At 52.4% G+C, this 17,850-nt stretch overlaps 1 protein-coding gene across 1 annotated transcript in view; it reads right to left on the bottom strand.

Moving 5' to 3' along the window:
- Positions 1–4,481: 4,481 nt before the first annotated feature.
- LOC309682468 (electroneutral sodium bicarbonate exchanger 1-like) overlaps positions 4,482–17,850 on the bottom strand; it is a gene marked incomplete at both ends in the record, with an annotated part of 119,314 nt that continues 105,945 nt past the window's right edge. Inside the window, 18 exons of the mRNA XM_082496558.1 lie at positions 4,482–4,559; positions 6,539–6,667; positions 6,768–6,941; positions 8,201–8,269; positions 9,061–9,312; positions 9,901–10,062; positions 10,416–10,529; positions 11,232–11,393; positions 12,286–12,391; positions 12,494–12,739; positions 13,633–13,766; positions 13,901–14,075; positions 14,563–14,654; positions 14,819–14,965; positions 15,403–15,490; positions 15,865–16,016; positions 16,443–16,597; positions 17,546–17,706. Of these exons, the coding sequence (XP_082352684.1) occupies positions 4,482–4,559; positions 6,539–6,667; positions 6,768–6,941; positions 8,201–8,269; positions 9,061–9,312; positions 9,901–10,062; positions 10,416–10,529; positions 11,232–11,393; positions 12,286–12,391; positions 12,494–12,739; positions 13,633–13,766; positions 13,901–14,075; positions 14,563–14,654; positions 14,819–14,965; positions 15,403–15,490; positions 15,865–16,016; positions 16,443–16,597; positions 17,546–17,706 (2,596 nt within the window). The remainder of the gene's footprint in view (positions 4,560–6,538; positions 6,668–6,767; positions 6,942–8,200; positions 8,270–9,060; positions 9,313–9,900; positions 10,063–10,415; positions 10,530–11,231; positions 11,394–12,285; positions 12,392–12,493; positions 12,740–13,632; positions 13,767–13,900; positions 14,076–14,562; positions 14,655–14,818; positions 14,966–15,402; positions 15,491–15,864; positions 16,017–16,442; positions 16,598–17,545; positions 17,707–17,850) is intronic.

Here is a 17,850-nt window from a genome sequence, read left to right as displayed (position 1 = left end):
CACACACACATAAATCCCAACCACCAAACCAGCCCCTCGCTGAAGGCGTAAGGTGGGAAATACTGCAACAACTGTATTTTTTGCAACAGCCCCACTTAAAAAATGCTGTAATGATTCATAATGACCCACCCAACTAAAACCAGGAGTAGCAGTGACCTACCCGTCAGCTTTTAGCATCTTGCTAACCAGCTTAAAGGCACCGGTGAGAAGAGTTTAGCCACAACCAGCTCGAAGGAGAAAAAGAGGATCTTGCTTTTAGGGGAACGGCTGTCTTTGCAGAAGGTAAGTGCCCCCGCGGCTCGACCGCCCCTTCAAACCTCGATTTCTCTGGCTCAGTTTTCTCTGTAACTGCTCCCACAGCACCGCGGATCCTGCAGCTTTCCCTAAATCGTAATAAAACCTTCCCTAAATCCGGCAGCCGGTTTCTGACGTCTCCAACGCCTCCGAGCATCGCATGGGGATCCCGCACGCCGCTGGTCCCCCGGGATTTCCAGGCTCTGACCCCTGGCTTGGCTCAGGTGCCCTCTTTTTTCACTCAGTTCCTCAAGTTTTAGGTAAAAGGGCACTGGGGCTGCGCCTGCCTGACCCCACAGACCTGTGCCAGAGGGGGGGTTGAAAGAAATGAATAAAAAAAATACTATATGAAAGATAACTAGAATCTCTTTGGATTTAATGTAATGCTAATTAACTATTGCAAATGGGCAAAAATATACCCCCAAGAATGTAGGGAGGAAGAAATGCTCAATTTCTGTTGTGCGCCGGCCCCTCCCTCCCCCCAGTCCCCTTTCTGAGCTCCCTGAGCACCCCACGGTCTGGCAGAGGGGACACGTGTGACACTGCTGTCCCCTCCCTCCTGCAACACAGAGCTCATTGCAATTACTTGCACAGAGAAACAACAAAAATTATATAAAAAAAAATAAATTTAAAAACCCAAATTAAAGAAAACAACAAAATTTAAACCGCCCAAATTTAATAACCCAAATTAAAAAAAAAAACAACAAAATTTAAAAACCAAAACATAGTTAAGTCATTAAATTTTTCAAACCCCCAAACCCACTAATTTCAGCCCTTTCCCCAGTCAGCTGGTTCCCGACCCCCACCCCAGGCAAATGGGCTTTCCCCCAAAAAACAGTGCTGCCCACTCCCCCGCGCCCCCAAAAAAAGCTCCACAGCCCCCTCCGCCTCCTCCCCACCCTCCCAAAGACACGGCAGCGGCGCAGTGAGACAAACGAGAGGTTTATTCCATTCTTTTTCCCATTACGTTCAATGGGCAACAAGAGAAAAAGGGCCGACAGTCCCGGCTCTGGCAGGGGGAACCCCTCAGTCCACAGTGACGCTCCACCGATGGGACCCACGCGACGGCGACAGGGATTTGTGTCATTTGTGTTCCACAGAATGAACCCAAAATAAATTAAAAAAACCCAATGAAACAAAAAAACTAAAACCAAACACAAAACCACACAAAGATTCAAAGTGATAACTAACACAGATTCGCTTGGGGGATTCCCCCACCCCCCACCCCCAGTTTGATTTACAACACGGAGCGTTTCCAAACTAGGTCATCGCTTACAATAAAATAAATATATTTCAGCATCTGCGCAACAAAAATAATTGCTGTATTTCTACATGTAGCGCACTGGGGGGGGGGGGGGGAATTAAAATAATTAAAAAAAACCCACCCTTTTTTATTACCTTTTTACATTACATACACACACACCCCGCTTAAGGATCTCTTTTATGCGTATCATTTTAGGAAACTTCTTTCGAGGGGCCCCCGGGGGACGTGAGGAGCTGTTTGAAGGCACCGAAGCGCACAGCAGCCCCCGTCCCGCCTCGCTGGGAAGGGGCTTTGCTGCCAACTAAAGCATTGCGGGTCACTGCAGGGATATCTCTTTTGATTCCTAAAGTGACTCCAGCAGCAGCTTTGAGAGGGATTTTTTCCTCCCGACTCCTCCCCGTAAAATTCTCCTCTGCACAGGGAAATATTAAATCCTCCCAAAATACGGAGCCGGCCGTGGGATCACGGGGCACGAAGGGGGGACAGGCGCAGCACTGTGTCCCACAGTCAGCCCGGGGGGTTACAGCCGCCTTTTAGGTGGCTCAGAGTCACGTTGTTAACCAAGGCCTCAGCTTTCATTTAATTCAAAATAAATACATAAATATATAAATAAATAAAAAATCTCACCCTGTAAGCAGCAAAAAGCCCCGAGCTTCGAATGCAGAAGAGGGCCGCGCCAGGGAAATCTGCTTTGCTTTTTAAGTAAGGACTTTTGGAGGCAGCCGCCAAGGTTTTGTGGCCCCCGGGGAGGGGGGAGATGCAGAGCCGGACTCAGCCCGCTCTGCCCCAAAACCGGCCGCGTTTTCCCTCCAGGGTGATTTTCTTCCTTTCTGTCTCTGCGAGAGTGATGCCCGGCCCGTGCCGAAAACAATCCCAGGCTCTGGCCCCTGTCCCGGCCAGGAGGGAGTGAAGCTCAGCCCCACTCCCTCCTTTTACAGAGAGCAAAACAAAATGGAAAAAAAAACCCAAATTGTCCTATATTAGAAGTGTATAATTCCATTTTAAGGGCAGGGCAGCAATAGGGCTGGTACCACAGCCCCCAGTCCCACAGCCACTGCGGGTCACCAGCGTAACGATTAAATTAAAGTTTCTTTTGGGAAGGGGGGAGAGACGGGGACTCTCCTGCGCCGGGACCTTTCCCCTCCGGGGAGGCAGAGCCGGAGCAGCGAGCACGGTCCTGCCCGGAGGGCAGCGTGGAGGGGACGCGCACGGGCATCCCGGAGGAACAGCAGCAAGGAAACCCGGCGCTGCACCTTTCCCTTCCTCCGAGCCTTTTTCTTTTCCTCTTTTTAAGGGCTCAACCAGTTTCTTCCCCCTGCGACTGTCACCGTGGGGCACTGGCACCAGCCGCTTTGCAAAACCCCATGCCGTAAAAGCCGCCTGATTTTGGCCCTGTTTGGGGATGCGCTGCTTCCATCCTTACAGAGCAAACTGATAGATGATTTGTTTTTCTCCCCCCTCCCCATTTAGCAAGAAGCACCAACGTGCCATTGTTGTTTTGGGTCGGTTTGCTGCAGAAAAAGGCTCCCGCAGGAGACGGGATAAGCCGATGGCAGGAGGGTCCCTGCACCCATCCCACCGCTGCTGGTGGAGGGCGGCAAGGGGACCTTTTCTTCGGGGTTGTCCTCTCCTCCCGGGCTCCGCAGCCCCACACCGCAGCCCAACGACCCCCCCGAGATGGGAAGAGAGCACGAGAACCATCTCTGCTCAACAGCTTCTTCCTGCAAAGGGGCAGGAAAAAGGAGGAGGAAAAGGCACCTTCCCACTTGCCTCCGGGCTCATCCCACCCTGCGAGAGAGACGCGGCTTTGCGAGGAGAGGGGAGGAGGAAAAAACACCACAGAGAGAGAGCCAGGGAAGGAAAAGGAAGGAAAGCGGAGGGGCAGCCCGGGGACACAGAGCCCCAGGTCTCGCCTGGCCGCTCCCGCCACCACCCGGCGGATTGGAGGGGTTTGATCTGAAGCGCTGCCTTATATTAATTTAACAGCCGGGGGAGGAGAAGGCGCCATTTCTGCCTTTTGCAGCTTCCAGGCTGACGGCAGAGCTGAAACAAGAAAAATAATTATAATAAAAACAAACAAACAAAAATTCCAAAAAAACCCCAATGTAAAACTGGAGCGCAGGGAGCAAATGCTTTTCCTTCGCCTCGGCCCAACCGCTCGGGCGCTCCGCGCTGCCCCGCCACGGAGGGCATCCCTCTCCTGCCAGGGAGAGACAGAAGGGCGAACTGAAGGCAGGACCCCAAACCAGACCCGAAAACCTGGTCGCGATGAAGAAGAAAGTGGAGAATGCGTCACACACAACAGAAACATTCAGAGTTTATTTTTGGGGAACAAGAAAAAAAAGAGAAACAGAAGAGGAGGAGTGAGATATTAAAAAAATAGCACTGAACGATGAAGCGGCAGCAGTCCCTCTACCGCTACAAAACGGCAACAACCCACACACGAACACACGGAGGCGGAACACCACCGAACTCCCACTGACTGTCATGTGCACCTCAGTTTGCTGCTCTGGAGAGAGGGAATGCCTGAAGCACACCAAGGACAGCTGAAACCATCGCCGTGGCTTAAAGGGGAATCCTCCAACTGGAAAACAAAATAAAAGCGGTTTCTGCCCATGTCTGCGTGGGCACATCCCTGTGTCACGTTCTCACGCCTCTCCTTCAAAGTCAAGATTCCTAAACATGAAAACTGGAGTTGGGGGGAGGGAGGAGAGAGAAAAGGAGGGAGAGCGTCATCAGTGGGGCTGTTGCCCCGCTCGTGGGACCGCGCCGGCAGAGAGGAGCTGGTTCGTGTGCCGCAGCCCTCGCCGCTTGCTCGGCATTGCCGGCAAAAAAAAAAAAAAAAGCCGTAGGCACGTGCCACCGCTCGCAAAGGAGCACGGCCACGTTCCCACGCGATCCTTTACCTCTTTCCTCCCCAGATTCAGACTGTTTCCGTGCTCATAGTGAGAGCCTTCCACACGGGTGTTTTTGATATCTCATCCGAGATATTAATCTCCGAAGGATCAGTCCTGCAATAAATATTTGAGACAGCAATCTGTGACTGTGGGAACTGACGCCACCCAGCGCATCAGCACCAGCAAGAGGAACGGGGGGGAGGAGAACCAAAGCTGCGCATAAGCACAGCGGGTTGGGCGGGAGGAGGAGGTTTGGAAGGCGAGCCGGAGAGCCGCAGAGCTACAGCTCTGTGCAAAGGCTCTGCACAGAATCCCAGACTGGTCAGGGCTGGAAGGGCCCTCTGGAGCTCACCCAGTCCCACCCCCGCCAGAGCAGGGGCACCTACAGCAGTGGCACAGGACACCTCCAGGCGGGTTTGGAATGGCTCCCGAGTGGGAGACTCCCCCACCTCTCTGGGCAGCCTGTGCCAGCGCTCTGCCGCCCCCACAGGAAAGATGTCCCTCCTCATGTTTAGGTGGAACTTCCAGTGCCCAAGTTTGTGCCCATTACCTCTTGTCCTGTCACTGGGCACCACTGAGAAAAGACTGTTCCCGTCCCCCTGGCGCCCCCCCCTTTAAGTATTGATAAGATCCCCCCTCAGTCTTCTATTCTCCAGACTAAAAAGCCCCAATTCCCTCAGCCTTTCCTCATAAGAAAGATGCTCCGGTCCCCTCATCATCTCCGTAGCCCTTTGCTGGGCCCTCTCCAGCAGTTCCCTCTCCTTCTTGACCTGGGGAGCCCAGAACTGGACACAGCGCTCCTGATGTGGCCTCACCAGGGCAGAGCAGAGGGGGAGGATGACCTCCCTCCACCTGCTGGCCACACTCTTCTTGATGCACCCCAGATGCCATTGGCTTTCTTGGCCACCAGGGCACACTGCTGGCTCATGGCCACCCTGTTGTCCCCCAGGACTCCCAGGTCCCTTTCACAGAGCTGCTCTCCAGCAGGTCAGCCCCCAACCTGTACTGGTGCAGGGGGTTATTCCCCCCCATATGCAGTACCCCACACTTGCTCTTGTTGAACTTCATGAGGTTCCTCTCCACCCAACTCTCCAGCCTGGCCAGGTCACACTGGATGGCGGCACAGCCTTGCGGTGTGTCAGCCACCCCTCCCAGTGCTGTGTCACCAGCAAACTCGCTGGTGGTACCCTCCATCCCTTCATCCAGGTCACTCATGAAGATATTGAACTCTTGCTGGTGTCTAGCCCTGGAGTGGGCTCCTTAAGCCACCGCGGGGACAGACCAGGCCTGCAGCTCCTCAGTTTACGGTAGACCCTCCTCCTTAAAAGTCACCCATGAAGCGTGTTTTAGGGGGTCAAACGTGAGTTGTGCAGCCATTCTGCTCGGAGCCAGAGCCTTGCCATCACCTCCTGCAGCCCTGCCCGTAAATTTGCTCTTCCCTCCAAGCTGAGTGCATGGCGCTGGGATGCTCAGCAAAGATAAACGTGGAGAAAATTCTGCCAACCCCCTTCAGGCTAATCTTGCCGGGGGTCCTGCTGCTTGGTGGGGCTTTACCTGTCGCTGCTTGGCTTTGGGATATCCGCGCTGCTGGTCTTGCCCAGCTGCAGCCGAACGGAGTTTGCAGCAGCAGCTTCCATCATCTCCTGGGAGTCCTGACATAAAAAGGGACAAATCAAAGTTCTCTGTCTATGATCGAAGTGGAGATAAACTAAACACCCAGCAAAACCCACGTGCTGCCCTCTCCTTCTGACCTTCTGTTAGCGCAGCCGGGGAAAGACCTTTCACTCCAAACATTTTGGGGGGGGGGGGGGGGTTAAAACCACCCTTATGAGCAACTCTTTCCATCATGATTATAATATTTATTATAGATGGCTCCTTTAAAAATTATACCGTTAGTCAAGTGTTAAGCTCACTGCTAATTTAGGAAAAAAAGATTATGATGCAGGATCCAGGCTGTCAGGATCTATTTCTATTAAGTTTGGATTTTCCCCCAGTATTTCAAGAGAAGCTGTGACAGAAAGAGTCAATCTCAGAGCCCGAGGGAGACACCCACCCCCGAGCACCCAGCAAGCATCACCTCTTCTTCTTTGCCTTCATTTTTGGCATCGGCCAACTTCTTCCTGCTTTCTGGCATAAGGTCATCCAAAAAGCTGAGCTCCCGCTTTGAGAAGCAGAAGTCCATCACTTTCCGGACAAACACGAGAGCCAAAACCTTCACAAAATAAGAGGGAAGAGGGGGTGAGGTGTGAGATGATGCTACGTCTCACTCCGATGCTGCAAACGTCCCGCTGCTGAGCGGCACCGGCTCTTACCATCATGGGAAAGATGATGGCAACACGGGACACCTTGATGGCCCAGAGCAGGACGAGGCAGATGAGCTGGATCACGGTGAAGAAATGCACCTTCCGCAAGGGAACGTGCCGCAGGTAGATGAAATCCGGCTGGTGTTTTGCCGGCATCCAAAAGAGCTTCAAGCGATCGAAGAACTGCAAAATAAAAGCGGAAAAGTTACCCCTTGGGGCTGCGGAAAGTTTCCGGCCCTGTTGGCACGTGGAAGGAGTTTTGCGTGCAGTGAGAAATCCTGGATCCCACTTTGTTCCTCCTGGGAGCAGCACCCGTTTTCCCTTTGCTCCATCTATAAACCAGTGTGTCCATGAGAGCTGCCCACCAAATTGCAATTATTCCATGTCCTTCTATTATAGAATCACAGAAGGGTTTAGGTTGGAAGGGACCTCGAAGATCATCCAGTCCCACCCCCTGCCCTGGGCAGGGACACCTCCCACCAGCCCAGGTTGCTCCAAGCCCCATCCAACCTGGCCTTGAACACCTCCAGGCATGGGGCAGCCACAGATTCTCAGGGCAACCTGCGCTGGTGCCTCACCACCCTCACAGGGAAAAATTTCTCCCTGATATCTCATCTCAATCTGCCCTCTGTCAGTGTCAAACCATCCCCCCTCGTCCCCTTGCTCCCCTCCCTCATCCAGAGTCGCTCCCCAACTCTCCTGGAGCCCCTTTAGGCACTGGACTCCCCAGAGACTTCTCTTCTCCAGGCTGAACGCCCCCAACTCTCCCAGCCTGTCCTCCCAGCAGAGGGGCTCCAGCCCTCGCAGCAGCTCCGGGGCCTCCTCTGGCCCCGCTCCACCAGGTCCATGTCTCTCCTGTGCTGCAGCCCCTGAGCTGGAGGCAGCACTGCAGGGGGTCTCCCCAGAGCAGAGCACAGCAGAGGGCACAATCCCCCCTCGCCCTGCCGGCCACACTGCTGATGCAGCCCAGGATGCAGTCGGCCTTCTGGGCTGCGATCGCGCATTGCCGGCTCACGGTGAGCTTCTCATCAGTCCGCACCCCCAGGTCCTTCTCCTCATACCATCTCCCCCTCCCCCTCCCTGTTCTTCTATAAAAGTATATGTTTAATATATTCTATTCTTCTGTTTGTTATTTGGCATTTCTCAGCCCACTCAATCCCCCAGTGAGGATTCCCACCGGCAGTAGAAATCGCCTTCGCTTTGCACTGAATTCCCCCATTTTCACCACACCAAACAGTGCCCTGTCCCAAACCGTGACGCAGAGCGCGCTGAACTTGCCTGGTCCTCCCGCCCTACGTACCTCCTGTGCCCCCACCAATCTTTTCATTATACAAAATACTTTCACTGCCTGCTTTTGGGGAGGTTTTCTCCCACACCACTGCTTTTTTCCTGCGTCTCTGGAGATGACACAGCAGGGAGCTGCACGCTGTAAGAGTCCGTACCTGAATCCCTCTGAGCGACGACACACCCATGTAGAGAAAGACACCATAAAGCACAGGCATGGGTATAAACTGAGAAATTAAAAAAAAAGAATGCAATAATTTATTTTTTTAATTGCTTTTTCAGTATTACTGCTCTCTTCTAGAGGCACTGCCTAAAATTGCCTAAAGCTTTCCAGTTTCCACAGGGTTAGAGATGTGTCACCTCTTAACCCGTAGAGGTTTTGTGCGTGCGAGTGAGTGAGTGAATGCACTGCTTTAGGCTGAGCTTCTGAGTTACGTTTCATTAGAATAATCCCGTTTTCCTGAAAGGTTGGAGGAAAATAGGTCATTTCACCCATGAAACTGTACGCCACGTTCTGTGACGGCAGAAGAACATTTCTACACATTTTTGTGGCAACACGCAAAAGCGAAGTGCCTCCTTTTAGCCTAGAGCTGAGGTGACTTTGTGGGAGGAGCACACAAGGAAGCCCACGGGGATGATTTTGGTGTGTTTAGCTACTGGGAACGGCTGTTGGGAGGCATTTGGGGGAGCCAATTGCATCCCATAAGGTGCTGCCTGCTTGAAAGAGAGCAGTGTACTGGTCTGAATCCGCTTCATCGTAACCCATAAACACAGGTGGGCCTGAGAGACACCTGGGAATTAAAGCAGTTGTCCTGCTCGCTTGTCTCGAGGACACCAAACTGGGGTGTGAAGGGCTGGAAAGGGTAACTAAGGCTGGTTCCCACCGTGGGCCAAGCCTCAAGGTTTGGGATCGCCTCCTCCTCTGCTCCACACCTACTCAGGCCTGGAGGGAGGGGATGGTTTTTGTCAAACCTCCAAAAAGCTCACGCTTGTTGGGCGTTTTGCATTTTCCTCTTACCTTTAACACCGAAGTGAAGAAGACAGAGCAGCCCATGAGCACAAAGATCATCAAGCCGGTGACTCTCTGCTCTCGTATCCCCAGAAACTTGGGTTGTTCTCCTGGAGCTGAGCAGCCAGACTCCACTTTGAGGCTATTCACGTGGGTGATGGACAGGACAGTCGCAGCCACAAACCAGGGCAGCCCCATCACGGAGCACACCCCGAGCATCACGGCCACCATGAAAAGGTCCAGGTGGTACCCGCATCCTTTCTGTGGGCAGCAAAACAAGGAACAGAGCATCCCACAGCACAAGAGCGATGACAACATCGCGACTCAGACTCAAACCCTACTTGGGCGCAAGTCACCCTCTTGAAAATTTAAGAGAAGAATTGGCAAAAATAAGGATGGATCCGGTCTTTGCGCAAGCACCTTGCATGAAAATCTGGCAGGGGTTCAGACCAAGTGGATTTGGGAGGTTTGTGCAATAGCTACTTCTCAAACAAACAAAAAGACTATTTTCATTCATAAAGAAAGTTCTACTGTTTGCAAGCAAGATGTGACCCTGAGTTATCCCTGGCAGTGCATCAAAACAGTTCGTTCCCCCAGCTCCTGCTGGCGTTTTGAAACAAAAACACGCTTCTGTAGTGCTTGAAAATTAATTTGTTCCTCCAAAAGATTGCTCATCTGAACTCCCCTCGTTTGCTCCCTGTGACATCACTAATCCAGCAGAGCATCCTGCCACACAGCCTGACATTGTCCCAAACCAACGCCTTCACAAAGCACTTGGCATAGGAGCTTCTCCCCACACCTGCAGCCCAGAGTGGGGTGGGGATGGGGTCAGCTCTTGCAGCCCCTTACCTTCAGCTTGTGCTCCTTCCTGTTGACAATGACAGACGTGATCTGCTGGTCCATGAATATCAAGATGGTGCAGAGCAGAGCTGGGATGGGCGCGGCCAACACCGTCCACCAAGGGTTGGGCCCTATGGGGTTGACCAACCACCCGCGGTCGTCTCTGGTAGGCTGCAACAAAGCCAAAACACACATCAGGATCAACTCCCAGCCCAGCCACTTCACTGGCTTTGATTTTCCTCTCCATCGCTGTGCCGCCTCATCTCCTGGCCCTGCCTTCGTGTCACCCTCTCCTACCGGGTTCAGCAGTGCCAGCGTCCTCATCGCAAGCACCTATAGATACTTCTGTAGGTATCAAGTTTTGGGGCTGGCTTCTTCTTTCCAGAAGGAAACGATGCACTCGGAGGTGGAAGAGGAGATGGTAACACCACCAGCATCTCCAGGCTCAGCCCTGTCCTGTCCCAGCATCACCTTGTGGCATCCCCAAGAGCTGAAAGTGGCTCCACACCAAAACACCCCATTACCTTGAACATGTGGGGGACGTGGAGCTTCGGCGACGGGATCCCAACCAGGAAGTCAATGAGCACTATGACGACGATGGTGAGGAAGACACCAAAGTCACTTACTGTGGACCGTACCTGGGGCAAGAAAGCAGAGCTGAAAGGGACAGCACAAACGGGGCCATATTGTGAGATGGAAAAGTTAAAGACATCAACAGCATTAAGGCTGGTTAACAAATTCCCACCACTCTGAGAAGATGCAGCCAAATCCCTCGGTTAGATACTGTTGCTGTGTTTGTACCTGCGAGATCTGGTGTCAGGCAATAAAAAAAGTTTAATTAGGTGGAAAAGGGTGGTTTAAATTCAAACCCTAAAAAAAAGCCAATAACTTAAAAAATAAGGAAACAGACATCTGCCACTACAGCTGCACTCACAGCTACAATGGGAATAAGGCACTGAAGCATCATTTACTCCTCAAAAGGAAGAAACAGTGTCTTTTGTGTCTTTTTCTATGGCAGTTCCTCATTTGAATCAACTTTCCCCTTGGGCACACCAGGTGAAAAAAAAACACAAACAAAAAAACAACAGACAACCAACTTTGGAAGACCCGATTTCCCACTGCCTGGGCAAAAAACTGCTCCGGGGCAGGTCGAGAGGCAGGTGGGAAACGCTACGATCGTTTTGCACTCCTGGAAATGAGTGAGGGACATCCAAGTTTGGCCTTCAAGGTCCAATATTTCCCAGTTTGACCAAGTGGTGGCAAACACTGCTTAGTGCTCCAGGAAAGCCATTTTGGGAAATGAGTGTGGAGACTGCTGCTGGCCACCATCTTCTACCTACTCTGGTCGGGAAGTAACGGCTGGTTTTAAACTTCTTCAATAAGCCCGACAGGACAAAGGTGGAGAAGAAGAGGATGCAGCACCAGAAGAGGACATCGGGCGTGTAGGGGCCATCGGGTCCACAGGCAGGTCCACGAAACTCTCCATGCAAATACCGACATTCCTGGGGAAACAGAGCATCAGGACACAAAGGTAGTGCACATGCGTCAAGGAAACCTCGGATAACTAGGGAGTTTGGAGGATCTTGCTCCAAGATCTGTGACCTCGGGACTGCTGCAGCTAGCGGAGATTTATATTTAACGATCAACAGCAGCTGAATAAGTGACACATGGAACTACACAGACAGCGGAGAGAGGAGATGTGATGGGACACCGTACCACAGACCTATGGCACATCCTCTGCTTGAACAGCAGGTAACCGTGGCTGAAGAAGACACCAGAGGGGAAGGAAACACTGGAAACTCTTGGGGACGGGGAAGGAGGGAACGGGGAAGGAGGGCTAAGACAACAGCGACAGGAAAGGAGAAGAGACAAATTGTCCCTTCCCAGGGTCGGGCTCACAGGACACGGCCAAGGGGGGTGAAGATGTCCATAAGAGCGTCCCACCCTGTGCCTGAGCTCTGCTTGCAGCAACAATGGCCCAAGGGGCTGCTCAGACATGCAAGTTTATGCACGTACCTTCAGACAGCGCTGAGTAAGAAAGCAAGGCCTGGAGTTACTAGGAACCAATTAAGGAAGCTAATTACAGCCTTCAAGCATGAACTGAAGTCCTCCAACTTCTCCAATAACCAAAGCACCCACTGAACCTTGCTCCCAGACAGAACCGCTGTCCTGAGGATAACAGTTATTGCCCACCATGTCGGGGATGAGGTGGACTCTCCTTCCCAGGCCCAAGGGGGTTAAACCCAAACCTTAGACTGAAGTAACAACTTTTCAGAGCAGCACTGGCACAGTTGGAAGCCCATCATCACCTGAAGGGCTCTGAGCTTTGCACCAGGCCAGTGCCCCTGGACCCCGCGGCCGCGACACGAGGAAGCAGTGACTCGGGGCACTTACAGTCACCGTGAGGTTCTCCCAGGTGATGCCAGACACATTGATCTTGTTGCTCTCCCAGAACTGCAGGGTTTCGTTGCTGGGATGGGTCGGTGCCTCACACTTACAGCTGGGAGGAGAGAAGCCAAGACGGGGGTGAGGGGAAGGCGATGGAGGTGCAGCCCTGAGCTCCTGCCAAGGGGCAGCGGCGTTTTAGGAGGAAGAAACCCACTAGGAGATGGTGAGGAAGTCCAGCTTGCTGTGCGTGTGCACAGGGTAGGTCACTCGCAGGTGACTCAGCTTCTCCAGAGCCTCGTAGATGAAGATGATGCAGATGAGGGAGGCGAAGGCTTCTTCGGTGAAGCGGGTGATGTAGCACACCAAAGAGCTAGCATCGGTGGCCACCAGCACTATGCAGAAGAAGGCGGTCCACAGCCCGATGCATGCCCGGAGAGAGAGATAGGAGAGCGCATAGTCCCTGGGAAAGCAAAAGAAAACGCAGGGTGGAGAGGGCAGCAAGAGGCTCCGAGCCGTGCCTTCCTTCGGGGAAAGTCGGCAGCAATTCAGGAGCGTGTCAAGGCTGCGGATGGTAAATGCAGTTTCCGCGTCCTACGACAGACAGCCTCGGGGCTGCGGCGCAGGGTGTGGGCCCGCAGGAGGAGAGGCCAATTATTTAATTATCCTTATTTAACAATTACCTTGTGTTAATGCCTAGGAGGCTAATTGAGGTCAGGTCCCTGTTGTGGAAGGTGGTATTCTCCCACATCACCCCAATGCCCTAACAGCGAAACCGGCTGGGTTTGCACCCAGTTACCTGCTGCCAGCAAGTTGGGGCTTCAGAATAAATTTAATTGCAATAAGGGGGGTTAATCTCCCATCACAGTTGCCACAACAAAAAGACTGTCATGGAAAATATCCATTTTGCCTGAAAAGCTCCTGCTTTCTCAAAAATCATCAAAACATTGGACCAGAAAACTCTTTGGATATGTGGGTAAAATATATTTCCACTTCCAGCAAAAATCATGCAAAAAAGTGCCCGAGTTTGTACTGAGAGGAAAGCAAATCTTCCCTCATTCCCAAACCAGAGTCATTTGTCTCATCTTCCCTGTGCAGTCCATCTCGGGCATCCACATCCTTGTGGTTTCTCCTCCTCCTGCTCTTTCACTTTAACCCTAAAAACCCCGAACCACCCATCCATCCTTCAGAGACCGAGGGCTCCTGCACCGTCACATACTAAAGCAGCAGCGCGTGATGTCTGTGACACAGAAGACAACTTAAATCTACCAACTACCACTAAGAAAAACATCCTTTCTCCATCCCTGCCTTCTTCCAAAGGCGCTCGCAGCACCTGGCCGCAGCAGCCAGCCTTACTTGCAGAATTTGTAGAGGATCTTCTCGAACACGAGGACGGGGCCGGTGCTGCCGAGGATGGTGAGAGGTTGGCCAGCAAAGAGGGAATACACCACGCCGGTCATGGATGCGCCCAGCAGCGACTCCATGGCACTCTGTCCGGGGAAGAGAGGCAGCAGTGAGTAATTAAATTATTAGGGGGAAAAACACAAGTGCAAATTCACTGCAGCAAGGACTTTTGCATTAGTTTTGTCCTCCCCTGTGCCACCCAACAGAGAGAGGTGCTCACTATGTGGCCGTCGGTCGCCTCCCCCAGCAGTCCCCCGAAGGTGATGATGGGGGACATGCAGGCACAGTAGAGGAACAGGAAGGACGCCAGACACTGCAGGCTCAGACCATCCCGAAAGTCACTCCAGAACCAGGGGGCTTTTCGTTTCACATCCCGGATCAAACCTCCAAAGAGCCTGGAGGAAGGAAAAAAAAAAATAAACCATTTTTGTGGAAGACCGCATTAAGTTTTCTTGGCTGAGGAAGGACAATCACAAGCACAGAGTAACTTCTGTTGCTAAAAAGAAGTCTCCTTCTCCCATTTTAGCCCCAGTAGAAACTGAGGCATACAAAAAACCCCTCCAACAAAAAGAAAAAGAGACCAAACCTGAGAGCCCGTCCCCTCTTATTGCAACAGTCCCTCACTTTGAGAAGCAGCAGAGCTCTACCTGGAGGTACTTACACATCTGCTTCCACCCCAAAGCAAGAAAACCTGTGTGCAACCATGCTGCGGCTGAGCCCAGCTGCCCAAACCTCCCACCCACCCAGCCCAGGGGACCAAGCTGGGAACCTGGAGCCCCTTCACTGACCCAGTTCACCCCAAAACTCTGCTAGAAGGGAGGTGCGCACTCAGATGTTAGGGGCAAACAGAAAAACACCCCACCAAACTATTTCAGTTCACACCTTCCTGTCCGCTCCAGTTCAGGACCGCTGTGTTTCTCCGGCTTGCTGTGAGAAGCGCTGTCATCGAGAGCTTCTGGCACCTTCCTTTTTTCCTGTTAAAATGGAAATAAGATAAAGATATGTCTTTGCAGCCACTGGCTTGTTTTGCTTTTTGGGCTGGGTACGTGACCTGTGAATTTGGGCCCCTGAGCAGCACCCCCAGCCGTGCTGCCCTCCTGCCCGTCCCCATCGTGCCTCCTTCTGCCGCAGCACCCACCTGCGAAGGGACGTTTTTCGGGGGCTCAATTCGGATGGAGGGATCCCACTCTCCTGGCGGCAAAACCATGACCTGATCCAGAAACTCATCGATGCCAGCCACCAGGTCAGCCCGGTTCTTGGCTTTATAGGCAACGTCGTGGAAAACCTGCCGTAGGAGACAACCTGGTGAGAGGATGACCCATCTCGGATGTCCTAACCAGTGCAATAAGCTCTTGGCTAAATGCAAGGTCATTTCCCCCAAATCGCTTGTTGGATTGAAATGGCAGGAAATATTCCCCCAAAGGAAAAATCTGTGCATCACAGTATTTGTAACCATCTCCACCAGGCTCCCGTCCCCCATGGCACACCACAGCCTTCTGCTTCAAGAGGAGAAGTTTCACTGGCCCTGGCAATGCCACCACTGGGGACAGCGTGCTGGGGACCCTGGGGAGAAGGATGAGGCACGGGCTGCAGCCCAGGTGGGATTTTAGCCTCCTGCAGGCAGCTAACAGGGACAGCAAACCCTCTTCCTCACTACTACAGAGACAGGGAGAGGTGAAGCCCCCAAAAAATGACCCAGAGATATCTCTTATCTCGTCACACCTCATCCGTCATGATAGTAGCCATGGACCTGCCGATCTCATGGTACTGATGGGCTTTTCCTCCTGGTCCAAGCAAAACAAACAGGAACCTAGGCAAGAAAACCAAAATGAGAGAGAAGAACATGGCCTCACTCAAAGGGCGCCCAAGGAAATCCCTGGGAGCTCCCAGCCCAGAGCGTGGCTCCAGGGGGGATGTGTAGGCTCACTGACTCCAGTGATGAATTTGAAACGCATCAAAACCAAATGCAAATTTGAGTTTGGGGCCAACTTTCATTAAAATTGGCCAATGGGTTTAAAAGCTCCAGCAGGGAAGGGAGAAATGAAAGCACGGAGATGTGGGTGGGAGAAACGTGCTTGCTCTCACTGGCTGTGTTCCCCTGGGACGCCCAACTGATGCGTGCAATTTGGTGTTTTGTTGTGGTGGTTATTTTTTAAATAAAAACTTTGCACTTCTCGTTCAGACCTCGTTGGGATGGGAACTTCCGTCATGCCCGAGAGGAGGACAGCCGGGCTCAGGCGGACAAATGCCACGATGGGCTGGCGAAGGAAATCCAGCTCTCCTACGAGCACGTTGCACGCTTCAGCCCCGGTGGGAATTTTCTTCATGAAGCGCAGCTCCGCCTGGGCACGACAAGGGATTTTCAGCCATTACCCCAAAAGCAAAGCCCACCGCACTCTGCAGAACACTCTGCAGCCAAGTTTGCAAGAGCAAATCTGGCCTAAAGGCATAAGAAAGCTACGAGTGTCTCACCTTGCTTAGATCCATCGCATGGCTGTCATGGTTCACCCCATTTTTAGCTTCTGCAGTGGTGGGAGATGGATGAGGAGTGAGTGTTTGGGTTGGGAGGAGAAAGAAAGACACTGAGAAAGACAGGCAAGGAGCAATCGGGACACTTCTCCTTTGCCGGGAGAAGTCTAATGGGGCCAAAGCCCTGCAGAAACCTTCACCTGGTGCCAAAGCCTGGCAGAAACCCTCACCGGGTACCAAACCCTGCAGGAACCCTCACCTGGCTTGCCGAGGGGATGCACGTCTAACTGCTTCTTGCTCATGTCAGCAAACGAGCAGACGATGGGGAGAAGGTTGTTTCTTTTCTTCTCGTTCTGATGGTGATGCTTCTTCAAAAGCACTTCTCGAACTTTCGCCCGCGTGCGCTCATCAAACTCCGTGGACTGCTCTTGCTGGCCCAGGATCATATCTGGAGATGGCAACGGGAAACGAAGCCATCAGAGCAGAAAGTCCCCAAGCCCCGACCCCTCAAGCCCCCGGCGAAGGCTGCGCCACGCAGGATACCCTAACGTGGGCTCAGCCTTGCTTAGCAAGACGTTTTAATGCAGTTCAGCCTTTGCAGCCAAAGGAAGAATTCTCTTTTGCTAAAAGCCATCATCAAAGTGCTTATTCATCACTCCGCTCAGATAATTATTCCCCATCCTAGATAATGTGATTTTTTTGCCAGATCTGGCGTTTCTAGACAGACTTTCTTGACTCGACACATGTCAACAAATTATAAGCAATCTCTAGCACAGACTTTCCCAGAGTTTCCTTTGCCCATCGACTGCAATTTGCCAAGCCCAGGGAGAAACGTGCTAAGAACGGCTCCGACTTCTCCAGCTCTTGCAAGGGCTGAATGGAGACCTGCCAGTCAAAGATAATTTCTCCAAAGCCGCTTTTTCAATTAACTTCAATTATCTTCCCCACAGAAATATGCTGCTTGGTCACCTGCCAGATAAACTCTGCCTTTAAAGCTCTTAAATCCTGGATGTTAAGGCAATAGGAAAAAAAAAAACCAAGAACGGGAAGAAACAGCTTGTAGTAAGTAGCTTATTTAAGGAGGTTCAGCTCTTAGGCAGACTCCGTGTTCCTGAGAGCAGCCTGCCAAGCCCTGACACTCCTTTCTGGCAAGAGAATATTCTCTAATCGCCTCTCTGACCCCACAAATTGCTTTCAAAAGGCTCCCATACTGGGAGAAAAAGCTGATGTGACTGTTGTACACCCAGTCTACATCCAAAAAGCAACCCACGATTTAAAAACACAGTGGAGGTTCTGGAAAAGGACGTGCCATTGGGGCAGGGTTTGATACAGGAGTGAAGGGCACCATGGCAAATTGAGCTCGGCCGTTCCCAGCGGGTCGCAGTGTGCTCAGTACCTGCGATCTCTTCGATGCTGTTGGCACAAACATCCAGCAGCACCATCCCGTTGCTGATGGAGCTCCGCAGCTCGAAGAGGCTGTGCAAGGACAGCGTGGCCACGTAGGGCTTGCTCCAGCGCTCGCCACCATCTTCCACGTCCTCCTCAAACTTCAGCCACCTGCGGACATCGGGCACGATCAGCCCCGTTGCAAGAAAACAGCCTCAGCTCTGCAACCCCTTTGGTGCAGCTACGGGGCGGCAAGAGGAGAAGGCTCCGCGCATCGGCACCTGCAGCTGCAAAGCTTCACGTCCCAGAGAGCGG

This window comes from Vanellus vanellus (genome assembly GCF_965231255.1).
Source record: "Vanellus vanellus genome assembly, chromosome: 29".
In the NCBI taxonomy this organism is placed as follows: domain Eukaryota; kingdom Metazoa; phylum Chordata; class Aves; order Charadriiformes; family Charadriidae; genus Vanellus; species Vanellus vanellus.
Note: the sequence above shows the minus strand (reverse complement) of the source record. Positions and strands in the feature narration are given on the sequence as shown.